This window comes from Leptodactylus fuscus, chromosome 5, assembly GCF_031893055.1.
Source record: "Leptodactylus fuscus isolate aLepFus1 chromosome 5, aLepFus1.hap2, whole genome shotgun sequence".
In the NCBI taxonomy this organism is placed as follows: domain Eukaryota; kingdom Metazoa; phylum Chordata; class Amphibia; order Anura; family Leptodactylidae; genus Leptodactylus; species Leptodactylus fuscus.
The window spans coordinates 147913852-147929677 of record NC_134269.1 but is presented as its reverse complement, the minus strand read 5'-3'; the positions used below and the strand labels follow the sequence as shown (position 1 = coordinate 147929677).

The following is a 15826-nucleotide window of genomic DNA, read 5'->3' as shown; positions in this document are numbered from 1 at the left end:
CCACTGCACTTCTGGCCTACTCAACAGTCAAGCTGCCCCATTATTTAGATTGTGACTTTGAATTGAATAGAAGCATTGCCTTGGTTTCACTTTAGATGTGGAAGTGAAGCAGCTGTTACCAAAGGTTCCTCCTGTTGTACAGTGATATTGCTGCTTTCTTGTATATGGTATGGTATGATGTGATGCATGGTGTAGTATGGAAAGGTTGTCTTACATCCAGGCAACGGTAGGAATGTGTACAGCAGAGTGGCGCAGCGGAAGCGTGCTGGGCCCATAACCCAGAGGTCGATGGATCGAAACCATCCTCTGCTAGTTTTTTTTATATTTTTTTTGGTAAATTTCTTCAGCCATTGGTTTTTATTTTTCGATGTAAAGTTGACTTCTGTAAAACAATTAGTACAACGCATTGATCATAATACGGTTATCAATATAACATCACTATTATTCAGCCCCTCCCCCAGACTAGTTATATTTATATCAGGGATCAATCACTTGTGATCTTTATCATATAGACTGGGCTAAACTAATAAGCCGTAATTGCCACCCGCGGCAATAACCACAGTCCGTACAGAGCCCTAACGTTCTCCGCCGCCGGTTCCTGCTGTAGTGCGCATGATACAGATAGATGGCGCTGTTTTTCTCCGCCGCCGGTTATTGTTGTAGTGCGGGCACGCTACAGACAGATGGCGCTGTTTTTCTCCGCCGCCGGTTCCTGCTGTAGTGCGCATGCTACAGATAGATGGCGCTGTTTTTCTCCGCCGCCGGCTCCTGCTGTAGTGCGGGCACGCTACAGACAGATGGCGCTGTTTTTCTCCGCCGCCGGCTCCTGCTGTAGTGCGCATGCTGCAGACAGATGGCGCTGTTTAGGCCGGTACTGCTAGTACAGGTATCCAGCAGAGGGCAACGGATAGGATGTGTCTGGGAGCCGTACACACGGAGCAGACTGGTGGCGTCACTGGAGCCAATGTACTAATGTTACTAAGGGCTATCTAGGCTGTACGTGGGGGAGGGGATATCTATCGCAGCCGCACATTATGGATGGGGTGCAATGAATAGAAATCGCTGCCACAGCGGATTTAAGAAGCGCAGCAGATTTTCACATGTGTATCATGCTCCAGTTTGTTGCGTCTTTTATCGGTTGCAATTCGTTGGGTGAGAACGGCAGCCACAGTCTGAGAGGTTTCATCACATTGTTCTGGCTGTTTTTGTTTTTGCACAGCCTTTCTATAGATAACATTGCATTGGGGTATGTTCACATGGCTAAAGCGTGAGGTATGAAAAATCAGGGCCAACTCCATGAAGAACAATTATGATAACATAAAAATATTGTAGAATTAATACCCATCTTAAAAGGTGTCATTAGTTTAGATATCTGTTTATAGAAGAACGTTCCCTGGGGCCCAGTTCACATCTGTGTTCGGTATTGGGGAGTCCACTTGGTGACCCTCCGAACGAAAAAAAAAAAGCGGTTAGCTAAGAAACCACACGGACCCCATAGACTATAATAGGGTCCATGTGTTTTCCGCAAGAATCATGCAGAGAGAAAAGTACTGCTTCTATGGGGTCCATGTGGTTTCTTAACTAACCACTTTTTAATGTTTTTTTTTTTTTTTTTTTTTTGGGGGGGGGGGGTGTCTCCAAGCAGACTCCCAAAACAGAATACCAAATGCAGATGTGAACCAAGCCTCAGGGAACATTAACACTATTATTGGGCTCATCCATTACAGGATAACATTTTAAAATTAAGCTGGGAAGGTGAAGGAGAGAGAAAAAACATACCTGTCCCCAGAAACTCCAGTCCTGCTGCTGGAATGTTTTCTTCTGGCAGAAGTCTCTGCAGTGCACGACCGCTGTGGCCAGTCAGCAGCCTCAGTGAAGGATATAGGACATCACTGCGACGTCCCAGGAGCTTTCCTTAGGCTGCTGACTGGCCTCAGTGCTTTTTTGCTGCAGGACATCAAGTGTGGTATTAGTCTGATAGTAGTAGAGTGGTGGATACAGACAGAGCCCCTTCCCTCTGTGTCAGTTCCCAATCACTCCAATGTAATAAAAAAAAATGACGACTAAGGGCTAGTTCACACGCAAATACGTGTGTGCATATTCCATCGTGGCTGCCACGACGGGGTGCCGATGCAGTGGACGACATCTCGTCGCGGCTTTCCGATTCGGATTAGGCCCAAATGAATGGGCCTAGTCTGGAGGGTACTGTCGTGAGGCGGACACCACAGCTGATTCAGCCTCAGAATCCACCTGAAGAAAAGGCAGCTCGCTTCTTTTTTCTGCTAGCGGAAAAAAGAACGCTAGCGGTCTACATAGACCACCATTGTGAGAGGGCATAGTATGACATGGATTCCGCGCCAAAATCCTCCCCCCCTTTTGTCCCGTTTGAACAGGGCCTAAAGCTTCCTTCACATTTGTTTACCTTTGTAAAGCTACATTCACACAGTCATTACTAATGTCAGTTGCTGTCGTAGGGTGACAGCAGAGAACAATAACTGTAAATGTAAACAATACGATAGATGGTATCTTCAGTTATGCTCCAGTTTGCTTATTTGTGTAACAGGAGAAAAAGTCTTGTATGCAACATTTTCTTAGTTGGAAAAGTAAACATGAAGAAAACTTTGTTTTGTTTTTTTTTTTATAATGGAGTGAATGCAAACGGACAAACAATGGAGGGGCTCTATCTGCATTTGTCATTTTATGTCAGTTTGCTCTCATCATGTGATGGAAGAGAGAAATGCACATTAAATAATGGTAGTGTGAAGAGCCTTAAGACTCCTGCATGCAGGACTTCTATCATCAGAAAAATACAAAACATGACAGAAGAAAGCTTCCATCCTGTTGTTTTCTTTTTACATTTACATCAGGGTGAATACAGACACACACAGACATTGGGCACTCCATCTGCATCAGTCAATTAATCTCCATAATCAAATTTAGCACTGTGAATCGTTCCGTGGGGCCTTAGCCTAAGGACAATATATACCCAGTGATATCCAGTTATGTTCAGGATTTAGGCATGGATTACACTCCTAACTAAATTCTGGCAGAATTCACTAACATCCCGCAGGTCAAGTGTTGGGATAATGAATGACTAGGCTGAGTTTACACTGTACTTTTTTTTTTTTTTTGCAGTGCACAGCTTGTAGTTTTTAATTGCAGCAATGAGCAGAACATGCTACTATACATTTCACCTGCTATGCACCAGTTATGCCCCTTGCAGATGACTGTCTTCATTATGTCTCCAATAACAAAAACGATCTGGTATCTGAAAGCCAATCTGCTGTTAGGGGGTGGGGGGTTTGGACACCCTCTTACACATTACATGATTTTTACTGGGACTAGATGAACATTTAATGTGCATGACCTGTTTAAACAGGTTGTCCAAGACCCAAAAAATGACAATCTAGCCCCTACACCAGGGGTAGGGAACCTTCGGCTCTCCAGCTGCTGTGAAACTACAACTCCCAGCATGCTCCATTCACTTCCATGGGAGTTCCAAGAACAGCAGAGCAAGTATGCATGCTGGGAGTTGTAGTCTTGCAACAGCTGGAGAGCCGTACGTTCCCTATCCCTGCCCTACACCAATAATCTGTTCTGAGTGCAGTGTACAGTCGGAAGCCGATGGCTCTGTATACTGTGCAGTGGTCAAGCTAAACTATTACAACTTACAGACTGATGGCATAGACTGATGATGTGTTTGATAATCAGATGGCAAAAATACCTGTTATTCTATTCTTGGCCTTTAATGTAAGAGAATCCACTAAATTAGCCGGAAAACAGCTTTGGCACAGATGTACATATTTGGGAGGAAGGTGTGTGGGGGGGGGGGGGGGAGAAAGAGTACATATTGCTAGAGATGAAATTTGAAGACACACAAAAGCTCAATCTAAAGTTAAGTGCAGATTTTTCTGTAGTGTTTATTACGTCCATTGACGTCTCATCCACTTTGCTGCTACTGTAAATGCAGTTGGTTCTCCAGCCACACTTCTGGAAAAGGAGAAAATCTGCAGCATATACAGTCCAAAAGTAAGTACCTTTAGGCCGGGACCTCATGTAGGGTAAATGCCGTGGCATTTTACACTAACTGCAAAGTGGATGGTATTCTGGCTAATCCAATCCACACATTGCAGAAAAAAATTTGCATCTGAAATACTGTGATTTGGCCACATGCAAAGCATGTTGCAAATTGCAGTATGGCAGGTGAAGCTATGGAAACGCCGGCAGTTTCCTTATAGGTATAATGGAAACAAAGTCTGCAGAGGGAAACTCAGAGGGTGATATTTTTGGTATAAAAGTATGAAATACTGAAAGCATGATGGAATATCAGAAAGCAAAAGTGTTAACTTTATTGCAACCAATAGTCTTACTGAAACTCTCCAAGAGTTAAGAAATGAAGTCACAGTCGCAGCATTGCCCTGGTCTGCAAGGTATAATTTCATGACGTACAATTATGACAACTCCAGGATAAAATAAAAACTAGATTTGACTACATAAAATTTATTGTTTCCTTTTATAAAAAGTTTATAGATTCAGCTCCTATAAATTCAGACATTCCAAGAAGCAATTCATTTCTGTATTCTAATTTATAAATACTGTTGTGGATTGCAATTCAGGTTTCTTTTCATTGTTGCCTCAATCGTGTCATCACAATTTGAGACTGTGTTGTGTTTGCTAACACAATGACAAATAAAGATTCGGGTTTCAGTTTCCTTTAAAAAGCAAAAACAAAAAAGTGTCATTACTATCTACAAGGTTCACTATTTTTTTTTTCTTTATTACTCCACAATACAGATCAGGAGATCAAAAAGTATAAGATTAACGCCTTCACTTATGTCAATTAAAAAATAAAAATGTTCATAGCGATCCTCCTGTCTAGTAGGTTTTTTTTCATTCTGGTTTTGAAATTCAAAATTTTACATTTAATACATCGGGCTAAATTCACACTTGCTTTTTTGCAGTAAAAAAATAAAAAAAAAGGCATCTAAAGGCATGCCATTTACTGTCACTGGGATGAAGCTGCAATAACCATGCACAACTGCTACGCCACCAAGTGTTTGGCATGCATGTAGAACGACTGAGGTATACAATGTAGAGGTGCAGAGCTCATAACAGTGCTGCAGTCCCTAAAAAAGCTGAACTGGGAGAGTTGCACCTCTGTCTAAGGATGTGCCAGCAGTGATCTAATCTTGAAAAAGAAAATCTTCAAGTTGCTAGGCTGTATCACTTTTTGTTTTTTTTTATTTTTGTATTTAATACTGAATTACAGAACCCAACAGGGTTATTTATAATGATAATAGTTAAATTTGGGCCTATATTTTTACTGCCTAGTAGCAAATTGTTTTTTTAATTTGGGTTTTCTAATTAAAACTGTAACAATGTTAGACAACAGTTTTTTAAACAAATAATTCAAGTGAATATTAGAAACTTTGTAATTTATCTTATAAGCAGAAAATGCTCCTATAGGGTGCATTCAGACTACGTAACGCCGGGCGTGTATGAGAGCCGTACACGCCGGCATTACGGCAGACTGCCGAACACTTCCCATTCACTTCAATGGGAGCGCTCGTAACAGCGGCGTTTACGAGCGCTCCCATTGAAGTGAATGGGAAGTGTTCGGCAGTCTGCCGTAATGCCGGCGTGTACGGCTCTCATACACACCCGGCGTTACGTAGTCTGAATGCACCCATAACCTGTTATCAGCAACTCTCCTGTATGCCAAGGCCCGGTTCACATCTGCGTTCGGTATTCCATTCAGGGAGTCCACATGGGGATTCCCCAAATGGAATACCAAACGCAATGACAAGCAATGAGATTATGAAAGCACACGGACTCCATAGACTATAATGGGGTCTATGTGTTTTCAGCGCGGTCTTCGCATGAGTCATGCAGAAAGGAAAGTAGTTCATGAAGTACTTTTCTCTCCGCATGTTCCGTGCGGACACCGTGCGGAAAAAACACGGACCTCATAATAGTCTATGGGGTCCGTTTGTTTCATAAGCTCACCACTTGCCAATGCTTGCAGACTCCTCGAACGGAATACCGAACGCAGATGTGAACCAGGCCTAAACTGCTCAATTCACTGCAGTGAAGACATGCTGCAATTCATAGGTATCTATGGAGAGCAACTGAAAATGGATCGACATTGTATTGTGCAGTTTAGCCGGCAGTAGAGGGTGGATATCAGAAGATAGAAGCATTTTACTCTGATAACACATATTACAAAGTTTCTTATGTACACCAGAACTATGCATTTACACTAATATATATATATATATATATATAGAAGACAGTTACTCTTTCTTTTTTTAAGTTGGATTTGATAACTGGCCTGCATCAGTTCGACAGGCTGCCCAATTTACCAACCACTTTTTAAAAGTAAAGTGAGCAGCATAAAAATAGTCTTTTTGAGCAAATAAGCTCAAAAAAGTCATAAAACCACAAAGGTCTGGAGTGCAGGGTGTAAAAAATTCCTTCCAATGACTTAGACTTTAAAATAAAAAAACACTGAAAAAAGCAAGTGTTAATACAGCCTTATTTAATTAGCTTCAACCATGGCAAAAATGTATGTGGATTGTATGCGCCTCACTGAAGCAAGTCTCCATCATGTATGTATGATGGATGGTAAGACAGATGTGTCTGCAGCATCTAAGTCCATGAATGGTAGGAAGCGGCTTCTGTAGAGTACATCAGTCTATCGGCATGTACAAAATTAGCAATCTACATAAATTAATAACTGGCGATCCAGAGTATGACATCAGGTGCATGAGAATTCCAGTATATTCCTCAGGGTTTTGCTCTTTGAAAAAAAACCTAGAAGAAAAATATACATAAATAATCAGTCCGAAGAAATGACAAATGTCTTACGGTCAAGAGTATTTATAAGGGGGGGGGGGGGAACGGGACCAAAAACACACACTTACCTTCAGATAATTCTTAAATACTTTAGCATCAGGCTGTTGAAGTGCTTGACAAAATTCCTGATAAAAAAAAAAAAAAAATCATATAGTGAAATAAGTACAACAAAAATTTGAAGGGAAAGGAAATCAAGATATAGCAAGTCTCGCACATACGGAAAATAAATTAAAGGGGTTCTACCATTGGTTATTTTTAACTAAGCGTATATTTGCATAGCCTTTAGAGAGGCTATTCCAGACATACCTTTTTGTTTAGTAATCCTCTCAGCCGTTTCTGATTTAGCTCACTTTTATTGATATACTAATTAACCAGCACAGAGCACCGGAAGTGCCGTGTACACAGGGGGAGGTGAGATCCAGGGAAGACTGCTACTGCCTATGACTCCTCAGCCTTCCCTGGATCTCACCTCACCTGTTTAGATACAGCAATTCCAGTGCTCTGTGCTGGTTAATTAGCATATCAATAAAAGCGAGCTAATTCAAAAACGGCTGACAGCATTACTAAACAAAATATATGTCTGGAATAGCCTCTCTAAAGGCTATGCAAATATATGCTTCGTAAAAATAAATAAATATATATATATATATATATATATATATATATATATATATATATATATATATATATATCTCACTAGAGCCAATAATAGAATCCCTTTAAATGTATTACACAGTACAGTACAGGCTGGTAGCAATCTGTATCCTGTAACTGCACAACACCAACAGCCATGTGCACAGGCCCAGACATGAACAAAATCATCAACACAATAAATTCAACCAACAGTAAGGACATGACAGGTACATTTTTATTACGGATTATTTATGGTATGGCAATGACAGTCTAGTTAAAAACTTGTCTTTATACGTCTCAATCGTGTATGCAGTATGTTTTAGACATTCCCATTTCCCCCTCTAAAGTAAAGGCCTAAAAAGATAGGGTAATCTAAGATTGAAAGACACAATAAGTCTGTGACCACTCTCTATGACAGCTTATGTCCATCATCCCATGACTGAAGACAGCAACAGACATTAATAACGGCAGAGCGAAATCTCCATTAAAAAACAACAACAGGAGGATAAAGCAGACTAGTGCAATTGGCATTGTAAGTGAATATAAAAACATGTAAAAAGTTTAATAACCTACTCAATTGAGTATCACTATGCTTTTTAAAAGTGATAAAAATACTAAAAGTGACACAGACACACCCCCACCCAAAAAAAAAAGAAAAACAGAACTTACCTGGATAATTTCTGGTGCTACGTGCAAAGAAGGCAGATATTCTTGCTGAAGATACTGAATGCATTCCGGTCCCTAATGCATTAAAAACGTAACACATCTACATTACACACCATTTCTATAGCTAGATCTGAATAAAATAATTGGAGAGGGGCCCACAATTGGGGAATCAAAGATCTGGGTCCATCTTGAGAATGTAGTTTCCCCTAACCCCCATCCCACTTAGTGCAGCAGCGAATGTAAAGGACAGTACACATTTGCCATCAAATTTCCAATCATTCTAAGCCTAGAAATGGCAAGCCGACCCGGCTGGATGAGTGACCCCGTGTAAAGAGGACATTTATGGCATAGGATCATATACACAAGAATTTTAATCAAACTTGTGCAAATATATAAAGACATGAAAAGCTCACCCTTTTTAGATAAATGGTTTTCAGTGTAACAGCGCATTCTGACAAAGCCTGTAGAATAAAAATAAAAGGCACTTAGAGATCATTACTGTACATATTGAGGTACTTTCCTAGTTCTTAAAGAATACTACATTAGCTGGAAAAAAAAAGTTTTAATCAGAACCCTCCATATCACCCTAGCCCTGCAGATAGGTTGGGGGTCACCTGTATCAAGCAGTGCTTTCTCCCTTGTGAATCAGTGTCACCTTTTTTTGTCAATATGCATATTGGCCCTTTGGAGCAATGGAAACACCGTCATTGCTCGAGAAAGCGGGGAACATGGTTGTTGATTCACTGAATTAATTTGCATATCGACAAAAAAAGGTGCTATCTCTGCAACTGTACTTGCACTGAAAGGTGGCTCTACAGAGCATTGATGGGGTGTGGGATGAATACTTTTGCACACCACACTCCTTAGAATTTTATTTGATTAAAATTATGGAAAGCCTGTATCATTTTTCCTTCCACTTCACAATTACCTGCTACATTGTGTTGGTCTTTTACTTAAAATCTCAATAAAATACATTTAAGTTTGTGGTTATAACGCGACATAATGTAACAGAGTTCAAAGGGTATGAATACTTTTGCATGTACCTTTATTAATAGTTGCCAGTTCTGGACATGACCAGAACATTGGCATCTTAAGCAGAGGGAGTTAGGATAAACTCCAAAATAAAGAAAGAATTAGGAGTTTTATATACCCCATGTAAAAGGTTAATCTGATAACCTTTGGCTTTACTCAAAGACAAATGCAGCTCCCACTGCAGTACATCTTACCAATTATCGTCTTCAATAGGACTAATATCCCTTCTCATTTTTCTTAACTTGTTACGCCTAGCCAGTATAGGACTGGTGTCTTAAAATTATAAATCAGTAATATGTATTAAGGAGGCACCAAATCCACCAACTACAGGTCTATGCATCTGATATGAGGCTACACTCCACTGATTCCAGCGCATTGTTTTTGCACCCCCTCAACCATTATTTCACCCTTCAACTGCGACATCAGAAAGTGAAATTCTGCTCTGCATATTTGGGCTTCTTTTTATTTACCGCTCACATGTATTAGCAATCAACTTACCAATATGGTTTGGGCATCTGCAAGGTCAAATGTAGGCTTCATTGGGGCAAGGAAGCAAGCAGGGACAATGTGTTTGTAGACAAAATCTGCAAAGCCAACCAGACCATCTTTCCCAGCTGTGAAACAGGTAAATTAATATTGTTTTAATACTTAAAAACAAAAAACAGGTTACATTGTCTTCAATGCGTACCTCACTTTCTGCATAAATCAATAGTACAATGTGTCCGTAGTAAACACCACTATTTCTGGCCACATGACTTGGATTCTGCATTTTTAGCAGTTTTTTGGGGTTATGTTTGTTCCTATGCAGACTCCATTTCTGATTTTCATGTCTACTTGCGCTGGTGGCTGCAGAGTAGCAATCACAATGTCTCCCATACAATGCATACAAGAAGTAGGAGTAGATCCTGCTCCATAATGTTCTCACTCTACAGAGAAAAACTGTAAATACGTTTCTGTCCGCTCACTTGTCAGTGACTAAGTGTGGTTCTACCAGGTTTCAGGGAATTCTCCCTTGCCCCCTTTTGAGCAGTTGCAATCTTCTTGAACCAAGACCTCCCCTGTCCTGCCTTCAGCCCCATAGAGCTAGAAGACCCTTGAGTGAGTCATCCCCTCCTTGTCCATACTTACCTGACCCCGTGCTCAGGCATCCTCCCAGCACAGTCCAGTCCTACTGCTTGTTTTTTTTAGCCTGACAACGCTCCTCCATGCAGCTGCGGTCATGTTGTGCCAGTCCCACCCCCTCTGAACTTTTCTAACCGTCCCCTAAGAATGTTTTTATGGTACTTACTCACTCATGTGGGTCCCCACTTCCCACTCCATTTACATTTTACCAATTTTTCTACCTAGTTTGTTGTTAACGTGAAAAAGTTTGCTTTAATAAACTGTATTATTTGAGGTGGTTTTCTCTTATACTGTATATTACAAAGTGTCACATATATTCACTTATACTACTGATTTATGCAATGTTTGTTGAAAAAAAAACGATGACCATTTAAATCAGAATCCTTACCCCAGAGTTCAACCAGCTTGGAAAGGATGATGAAACATGTTTTTTGAGCAATAGGATCTGGGTATTCTACAGCCCCTTGAATGACTGTGAATAACACACGTTCCACATTCTCAGCACCTGAACACAAAGGAAAGGGTTAAACGTCACCGGTCTCTCCTAATATGCCACATCTAGTAGGAGTTCTCCAGAACATGCAAGTACTTAACACACAAATTTAGCTGATGAAGTACCATAAGTTTTAACAACCCATCACCTCCATAGAAACAAAGAAGTAGAGGATAAATTCACACAGAGGGATTTAAAGTCGTTTTTATGGCGGATATCACTAAAAAAAAAGAGCTGCAAATTCTGTCTAAATTCATCCAACATTCACTCGGATTGGTAACGGATAGTTTTTTAACTCTAGACAAAAAAGGCATCACGCCCGATCTTGAGATAGATTTCACCTGAGTGATCCCACTAAAACAAAGGAGAGGCAGATCGGAGTCCCTGCAGTTGCCACTCCATGAATTTCAATGGGAGCTCAGTAGGTTGCCAAAAGTACAGCACACTGAGCAGTAAGATCCCGACTAATCTGCAAGTTATCCCCTAGCCTATAAACTTGCTTTTGTGGAAAATTCCCTTTAAATTCTGTATCTTAGGGTGCATTCACACTACGGAACGCCAGCATGTATCACAGCCATACACGCCGGCGTTACAGCAGGGCTGCCGGACACTTCCAATTCATTTCTATGGGAGCCGGCATGCGAGCGCTCCCCATAGAAATGAATGGACTGCTTTTTTCCATTCATTTCTATGGGGAGCGCTCGCATGCCGGCTCCCATAGAAATGAATGGGAAGTGTCCGGCAGCCCTGCTGTAACGCCGGCGTGTATGGCTGTGATACACGCTGGCGTTCTGTAGTGTGAATGCACCCTTACAGTTCCCTCAAACAAAATCAAAGCATCTCATGTAACAAAGGGGCATTTGAATGGCTGACATTTACTCCATAGTGTGCCCACATCATGCTAAGGTTTGTCTTTGCCATGCCTCATCTGCACCTGATTTTTACATGTGCAGATACAGCATATTTGCTTTTGGCCACTGCAGCTTTCTTCATTGTCTACATATTCGGTATTGCTATACATTGGCTTACCCTGGTTGGCTATAACTTCGCTCATCCCACTTCCACTAACTGTTTGCAGAAAGGCAAAATAGCTTCTTCGTAGCATCTGCTTGTCGAGTGCAGCAGACTGGTCGTTCTCCTCAGATGGCCGGACTAGCACCTCAAATATGGCATGAAGTAGTGGCATAAAGACTTGTTGAAGGAAAGGTGACACTTGTGCCTATAGAGATTATGGATAGGTTGGGAAAATATGAAGAATAAACCAAATATCTATGAGTCAAATTCACTAATGCAAGTTTCTATGGATAAAAAAAGATGGTAGCCAGGGAGTCTCTTCCTCCTTCCCGCAAATTTATGCAATTAGATTTCAAGCAATGACAAAGCTAGAGCTACACGGCCACGGCTCCTGTCGCATGAGACTATTTAACTAATGTAAGTGAATAGAGTTGCATTGGATTTTTTTGCAAGTAGAAGTGACAGCACTCTCAGGATCACAATGCAACTCCACTCATTTATATTGGTCACAAGACAGGAGTCCCAAAGTTGCTGTGTAGCCATAGCTTAAAATGACCATGTCATGGCATTTACTTTAAATGTCTAGGTCTCCCTACATGTTAACAGACCTTCTGTTTTTAGTCACATCTTCCAACCACCTTGGCCAGCTTTCTTGGTCATATAGATAAGCTCTTGTGAGCAAGGCCTTCAATCCTGTTGTGTGATTTGATTTATTATTCTGTAATAAATATGTACTATGCTGTCTCATTCTGTCTGTACACAAACCCTATGATATGTAAAGTACTGGAGCTACTAGATATAAACAAAATATATTTGATACATTTTGCATACTTGGTCTCAGGGAGCACATTGTTACAGACTACCTACCAGCTACGAATACGTTCCAAGTGTATATTTAGCTAGATTTATGGATGGGGAGCATATGAGCACTGGCAAGCTTCACTTGTCAGTGCTGACATACAGAATACCTGCATTTGTTTTCCCCCCTCTAACTACAATACATTGGAATATAGAGTGCCAAAGTAGGCGATTTGCAGTACACCAGATGTATATGGGGAAAAAGGAAGCGATTAGCATTCCATATACCTACCTTGAATTTAGCAGTAATTTGGTTAATTAAAGGAATGAATTCTTGTAGGTCCTTTGCTTCACAGTCTTTTAGCATATGCTCTGAAGCTGTAGGAATAAAAGGAAGAACTTCTTCCTCCAAGCAGATGATCATACGGTGTAAGAAGGTGCGGACGCCTCCTCTGAGGATTTCCTTTTGAACAGGACAACTCAGAGCAGGCAGAAAACTTTGTAAACAGTCCAAATACACTCCAGAGCAGCCACACTGCTTTACTGTCTGCTTATTGCTGAAAGCTTTACTTGTACGGCTGTAGGGTATAAAACAGACACAGTGAAGAAAGATCATCAAATCTAGCACTCCATAACTGTAACTACATGTACACACAAAACTGTATTATACAAGTATGATTATAAGCTACTGGGCTAGAGACAAAAGATAAAATGGCACCAATCCAATAGCACAATGCAATGGTACGTTTGCTGCAGTAAACAATATTTTTTTTTGTCTTGCCCAAGAAATGATCTATATTATCACTCTTAATAAACATTTATAATATTTTATTATATTCTCTTATGGACCTACTTTAGAAGAAAAACATTTAATCACCAGCACAAAATTTTAGACCTAGTTCAAAAATATGTATAAATAAGATGTCGCTAGTAGTTAAATTAGACTTCATGCAAAACAGTTGGGCTCTAAAGTAGTTACAAGCAGTATGTAGAAGTTGGGAAACAATCTAAAGCTCCACAGTCTGATTTTGAAGAAGTGTTCGATATACCATATCTGACACTCTCTCATGCTAGGTTCACATCTGTGTCTGCTCTCTCTTTGGGGATTCTATCCCCGAATCTGCTTGATAATTGTGGAGAGAGAATTCCTGCAAGCAGGACTTTTCTCTCTGCATTTTTCGGGCAGAAACCTGGCGGACCCAATTATAGTCTATGGAGCCCTAGTTCATATGTAAAAAGGCTTTGAAAGCTAATAAAATACTCTCAGTCTGCAAGTTCTAGGCTGTGGATGAAGATTGCAAGTTGATGAAACCACTGGGTCAGGTGTCACCCGTGCCAATAAAATGTATTCTAGTGGTACGTACCTGGCAAATCCTACAGCATGATTAAGGCAGTCTGCCAGGACTGTTTGTCTCTCCTCATCTTGCTCTACTACCAGCTTTTCCAGAAGAATTTTGAACTTCTCCATTAAAGGATTAAGAAGGTTCCTCATGAGAATACTTTTCCTCTCAGCAGGATAATCGCTATTTACTATGAGTACACCTGCAGTCTCATATATGAACAGCTGGTCATCACTGCTTAGCAACGTCTGGAAACCATTTTCCTACATTAAAATAAATAATTACACAGCGTAAATTAACTGAAGACATTACAAGAAATAAATAATCACTGCTTCATGTACACTAAAATTTCAACTTAAATTATGGTCGTATAAGACCATCCTAAGTCCACAATTGAGGGTTTTCAATTGTGGACCATTTGCGGACACATTATATTCAATGTGGCCTCTTACACCACCGGATATTGTGGCCGGGCCGCAACCGTGGTTCGCAATTTATAGGACATGTCCGTAATGGCTGTGAATTGTGGCACTGCAAGGACTCGCCCAGAGTTCTATGGGCGAGTGCGGCAGGACACGGACATCTGCGGAGCCCATGTTGCCGATCAACAACTAGTGTTGCTGATCAGCCTTACTGTGTGTACAAATTTTTCCAGCAAGTTACTTAAATCTAACATTAACTAGGTTGTCCATAAGTTGAAGCAATTTGTGGGGAGGCTTTATGTGATTAAAGAGGACCTTAAAGGCGTAAAAGAGGGCACATGCGGTATTATATACCACTATACAGCCAACAGGCTTTCCCGATATGTGCCCCTGGTGAAGAGCTATTGGTGCTATTACTGTAGTTCTTCACTGTCAGAAGGGCGTTACCTCACAGAGTCCATAGGACTGTACTGTCAGAGGGATTGTTCCTTACCGCCCAGACAAGATGCTGAATGGAGCTCACAGACTGTAAGGAACACCCTTCTGACCGCTGTGGTACCGGCACCAATAGCTCTTCACCAGAGGCACATAACGGGAAAGCCATTATTGTACTGAATTCAGCGCACTGTCGGCTGTATAGCGCTATATAATACTGCATGTGCCCGAGGACATGAAAAATTCTCTTTAAGCTGCTTTTAAAAAAAGGACCTTCTAGCCTGCCAATTGTCAGGTGAGTAGCACCCATTAAGGCAAATGAGCACTGATCGACACATTATACCTTTTACAGTGAAAGATGCAAAAGGAACATTAGGGAAGTTGGCCATTTTCAGACCATTATTAAAAGACCAATGTTCTTGTTCACATAATAAAAAGTTATACAATTTTCCGGTATACATTCTGCATCAATTCCTCAGTTTTCTAGATCTCTGATTGCCGTCATTAATTCTGCTCATTTCTAGTGGATAATATTTGGCTCATGGTCCTGTGATGAGCACACGGGTGCACAGCTCTTTGTAGTCCCAGCACAGTAACCAGACATCTGCCTAGTAACACACTGGGCAGCTGTGTATATCACATGACCATGGATCACATGAGCATGGTCATACTTTTATCCACTAGACATAAACCGTATGCATGGCAGCAAGCAGAGATCTAGAAAACAGTAAGGAATTGATACCAAACGTATATTAAAAAAATTGCATATTTTTTATTATACAAATAACATTGGTCTCTCAATATTGGTCTAAAAGCGGCCAACCCCTTTAATTCCTTCCCCATTTTTTTTTCTATGGCTTATCAGTAGCACACCCCTATTTATACATGTGATGAAGGACATTACAGGTGATGCCATTCCAGCCACATGGTACCAATTTCTAGTAACATTCACAAAACTCAGAATTACCACAAATGGACCAGTTTGTTGGTATTCTTCATGGGAATACCTGTATGCG

At 40.8% G+C, this 15826-nt stretch overlaps 1 protein-coding gene across 1 annotated transcript in view; it reads right to left on the bottom strand.

The window, feature by feature from the left end:
- Positions 1 to 5622: 5622 nt before the first annotated feature.
- The window catches only part of XPOT (exportin for tRNA), a 33605-nt gene continuing 23401 nt past the window's right edge, over positions 5623 to 15826 (bottom strand). Inside the window, exons 17-25 of the mRNA XM_075274451.1 lie at positions 13978 to 14216; positions 12906 to 13191; positions 11831 to 12020; positions 10697 to 10813; positions 9685 to 9800; positions 8568 to 8615; positions 8158 to 8229; positions 6924 to 6980; positions 5623 to 6813 (exon numbers count right to left, since the gene is read on the bottom strand). Of these exons, the coding sequence (XP_075130552.1) occupies positions 6787 to 6813; positions 6924 to 6980; positions 8158 to 8229; positions 8568 to 8615; positions 9685 to 9800; positions 10697 to 10813; positions 11831 to 12020; positions 12906 to 13191; positions 13978 to 14216 (1152 nt within the window). The 3' untranslated portion in view covers positions 5623 to 6786. The remainder of the gene's footprint in view (positions 6814 to 6923; positions 6981 to 8157; positions 8230 to 8567; positions 8616 to 9684; positions 9801 to 10696; positions 10814 to 11830; positions 12021 to 12905; positions 13192 to 13977; positions 14217 to 15826) is intronic.